This window comes from Heliangelus exortis, chromosome 1, assembly GCF_036169615.1.
Source record: "Heliangelus exortis chromosome 1, bHelExo1.hap1, whole genome shotgun sequence".
In the NCBI taxonomy this organism is placed as follows: domain Eukaryota; kingdom Metazoa; phylum Chordata; class Aves; order Apodiformes; family Trochilidae; genus Heliangelus; species Heliangelus exortis.
The window spans coordinates 116,574,446-116,578,710 of NC_092422.1; the positions used below are offsets into that span (position 1 = coordinate 116,574,446).

At 47.8% G+C, this 4,265-nt stretch overlaps 1 protein-coding gene across 1 annotated transcript; it reads right to left on the reverse strand.

Moving 5' to 3' along the window:
• Positions 1–530: 530 nt before the first annotated feature.
• COX17 (cytochrome c oxidase copper chaperone COX17) lies at positions 531–3,417 on the reverse strand. Its single transcript, XM_071760604.1, has 4 exons — positions 3,285–3,417; positions 3,058–3,207; positions 1,094–1,204; positions 531–734 (listed from the first exon to the last, which is right to left on the reverse strand). The coding sequence occupies exons 2-3, from the start codon at positions 3,174–3,176 to the stop codon at positions 1,120–1,122; spliced, it is 204 nt and encodes a 67-aa protein (XP_071616705.1). The 5' UTR covers positions 3,177–3,207; positions 3,285–3,417; the 3' UTR covers positions 531–734; positions 1,094–1,119.
• Between the last annotated feature and the right edge of the window lie 848 nt (positions 3,418–4,265).

Sequence of the window (4,265 nt, forward strand, 5' to 3'; positions counted from 1 at the left end):
AAAAACCCCAACAAACAACACTTCTTTCAGGCAAATGACCTGTACATACCTTGGCAGTCCACTGCTTCTCTTCCCTTGAAGAACTGGCACAAGAATTTGAGTTTGACGTGGAAAGTGCTTAATTCTTCACTGTAAGTAACAAAGCTTGAATCGTAGAATCAAGCTGCTAGAATTCTTCCAGCATTTTTCAATAGGGGAAAGCAAATCCAGTTTTGACTCCTAAGAAAAGTTCATTTCATAAAACAGTAGACATCTTTGTATACAACTATAGTTAGACCTGTCATCACAAACACCACAAGCTTCAGCATGACTCTGCTGAAAGCAGTGACAGTGCCATGTTACTAGCATGGTTTCTCAGTCTGCAGAGAGAAAACCCACCAAAGGCCCATCTGTTCAGCCACACCACCAGAGTAATCACTGTTCTCATTTTGATTGAGTAGCAGGCTCTTCTCATTCTCTCCATTCCAGTGCTTTGAATGAGGTGGGCACTGTAACTTCTATACTTACAAGAAACAGGTCAGGAACACCAGTCATTTTCAGATTTTTATTAAGAGGAAAAAATACATTTTCTATAGTGATGAAGAGCTAACAGTGGAAAAGCTATAGACATGATGCACAGACTATCATTAGAGACTTTTTATAAATAATCTTTGTTTATATTTGTTCTTTGAAGTAATTTGTAGAAATAATTTATTTTGCAGCTTCCCAGAACACAGTCACACCACAGTCACCATCTAGAAAAGAGAGGGAAAACATCTTCATTAAAATACAGATTTTCACTGGATAATGAGGGACAGTTTAACCATAAAGCCCCAGCAACATCCCACAAAAACCAACCCTCCACGCTGTTAGAAATCTAAGCTGAAGTTCAGATCTACTAAAAGATCAGAGACAGAACCATTCCCTGCTGCTGAAGACCTACTCACAGAGGCTGTTTACTGCTAGAAGGCTTCACCACCCACACAAGGCCAGCAGCACTTACCCTAGTGCCTTCTCACAAGGAAGACACCTCTACAGTATTCTGGGCCTCCCAGCAGCACCAGCTGAGATGCCCCTGCCCTTCAGTGATAGAAGTCCTGAAGGTTATACTCACCACGTTCACAGCCCCACTCATCTCACTCATATCTTGAAGCCCAGAGCTCTCAAACACTCCTTGTGAGCTTCAATTAGGTGCTCACAATTTTCTTCCCCCTTCTCAAAGATGCTGCAAAACAAAAATACATCCAGGGTTCAGCAACAAAACGTTAGCTTACTATTACTCAAAGCCACAGGACTGACAAACTGCTGGGGACAATCAAAATAACCTATTAGGCTCCAGAGATCTTTTTGCCCATCCTGTCCAGGGTAATGCTGTTTTGGAAAGTACACTGTGTCAAAAAGATGCCTGAGCCTGCAGCAGTGCACTTAAAACTCTGGTGAGATGTGTAACAGCCTTTCCTATTAAAAGGCCAGTGTCTATTCTGGCCAAGTCTAGACTGGGATTGTTATAGAACACAATGCTGTCACATTACTTCATCAAGTATGCTGATCTCATCAGCAACCAGTTTCAAATCATTCAATATGGAACCAAAAAAAATTCTCCAATAAGTGACCAGCACAGAATAGGTTGACCAGTTAATGACATTTTAGTCCAGCTTCAATCTGTATTCAGGGAACCTGAATGGAAAAAAAGGCCACAACAACCTGTCAACCTACCCTTTTGCAACATGATTTGACACCTGTAGTAACTTTTTGGTGTTACTCATCCATCCAAGCATCCAATACATATTCACATTGTGGTGAAAGCCTACCATCATTAATATATCACAGATACCATAAAAGCAGTTCAGACTCACTCTTTGATAGACTTGCAGAGCACTTCCTGTCCCCAGCACTACCATCACACTGCAGAGCATAAATCACAGCTCTGAGCAAACCTCATCTGCCACACTACGCTATTCTTGTTCCCAAATGAGAAAACTACCAAAATATGAATAACTAAAACAACTTATTTTCTTAAATCACTTAAGTTTTACTACAATAAGCGTGGCTAGGTGTGCTGGCTGCCCAGGGCAGCTCCACCTGACCCAGGACTGGCACCCCACCTCCCTTTTCTTATGAGGGCCCTGAACTACACCTCCCTCTAGTACAGAGCTAGACTCACATCTTTAACTTCAGCAAAAACTCACATCTCTAACTTCATGGCACCTACTGAACGCCATCTGTACCACCTGTTAGGTAAAAAAGTTTCATCACCAGACTAAATAATTTACAGACAAAGGAACTGTATTTTGGAGGTGCATTTCATGCTATTTTGTAGTTCCTATAATAATGGCTATGGTTATAACTAAGAATGCAGTTATATACATAACTGTCAAATTTTGCACCTCTGTGAGAAAGACCTAAACAGCAAAAGTATTTTGCTTTATTTAAAAGATAACAGATATTATGACAGCACTATAACAGAGTTCGAGGCACTTCAGTGCTGGCTAAGGAAGTGGCTGAGCCACCAATACTGGATAGGTGTATTTAAAAGACAATATTTAAAAGACAAGTAGATGTGGTGCTTAGGGACATGGTTTAGTGGTGGATTTGGCAGTGTGCTTGGTTAACCAGAAAAACTCTATGATTCTGCAACCAATTAAACAACAGAAATGTTGCTACCTGTTGGTACTTGTTGCTTCAGTAAGTCAACACTAGTGAAGACTCATAAGCATCATTAAAAGCTAAAGTCTGAAACCTGTTTTAAACTACTGCTACTGATATTAATTATCCCTTTAAGACATTTTCTCCTCCTCCTCTGCACTCCCACCATTCCTGGATGCTCCAGCACCCTCGGTGCGTGGTGGGCTCACAAAGTCACCCGGGCAGGCTGTCAGGAGCAGAAACTCTTAGAAGGCAGCAAGGGAAATGGGCCGGGCCGGGCCGGGCGGAGGGCTGGCTAAAACGCTCCAGCAGCTCGACACCGCGCCGACCCAGCAAAGGGTAATACCGGACCAGGAGCTTCCACCCGCCTCAGGGAGCTCTCCCAGAGGCCATTCCCCTTCCCTGTGGCGAGAGGGGAGTCTGTGCCCTCACCAGGCGTCCCGCGCTTTCCGTGTCTCAGGGCAGGCGCAGCAGGGCCTCAGCGGCTTCTTCTCTTCCCGCGCCTCCCCCGCGCCCTTCCCGTCACAGCTGGCGGCAGCCACCGTCGACATGGCGGGCGGCTCCTCCGGCAGCCGCAGCTCCCTGCGAGGAAGAAGGGGACGTCGTTAATCGCCGCTTACCGCCCCCTCCCCCCGGGCAGCCCCGACCCGACCCCCTACCTGCCCCGCAGCGAGCGCAGGGTGATACCGCAGAGCTGGCGTCCTGCGCGGCCCTACAGCCGTTCCGGGTCACCTTCCACCCCCGCCAGCCCGTCCTGCACGCAGGAGGCCCGCGGCATACTGGGAGTTGTAGTTCGGAAGGGGACGCCCGCCTCCGGCTGCGCTCCCCACCCGCCTCTGCCCGCCAGAGTCAGCCGTGTCCCCCGCGGTTCCAAGGCGAGCGGTTGTGCGACGAAGGGGTCCTCGCATCTCTAACGATCAGTCGGCGTGTCGAAAGAGGCATTCCCCAGGAACACTCGATGCTTAACGAGGAAAGAAAAGGGAAGGAGGAGCCGGCAGGAAGGCTGAAAAATGGCGCCGGCAGCTGAGGGCACCTGTCACCCCCTTATGCAGAGCAGCGGGTGGCTGAGGGGGTTTCTGTTCTACCGCAGCCGGGATCCACGGTCAGAAAGTTGTAGCCATAGAAGTAACAGAGCGGTACCGGGCATGCTGTCCGGGCCTGGCCACCTGTCTCTTGTGGGTGACGGTCATGATTATAGTAATCATCACCGGATGCCTGCTGAAAAAAAAAAAAAAAAAAAAAATAAAATGAGGGTTGTCGAGAGCAAGGGCAACCCCCCTCGGAGCACGCCCAAGCTGTGCCCAGATCCTGAGAGCCGTGGGCTAGGCGGTTTGTGATAGCCAGAGGGTAGATGTACCTTTTGCAGCCCCCTCTAAGCATGCTGAGCTTTGCCTACAATTACACTCGTAGAAGAGATTGCAGCCAGTGCCTCGCATCCATGGACTGGGCAATAATTTGTTTGACCATTAAGTACTACCCCGGGTTGGTTATTCCAGCTGGGAGTGAGAGTGAGTGGAGCTCCCAGCTGTGCTAGGGCAGTTACCCTTTCAGGCATCCAGCGGGACCACCTGAAGATGTGACACTTGCAACTAAGCCCAGTTGTAACCATTCTCAAACTCCTTTGAGTAAAAGAGTTTTCT

Coding starts and splice junctions, on each gene's coding strand:
- COX17 (XM_071760604.1), bottom strand. CDS start 3,176: ATGTCGACGGTGGCTGCCGCCAGCTGTGACGGGAAGGGCGCGGGGGAG. Junction 1,205..3,057: donor CGGAAAGCGCGGGACGCCTG/GTGAGGGCACAG, acceptor TTTGTTTTGCAG/CATCTTTGAGAAGGGGGAAG.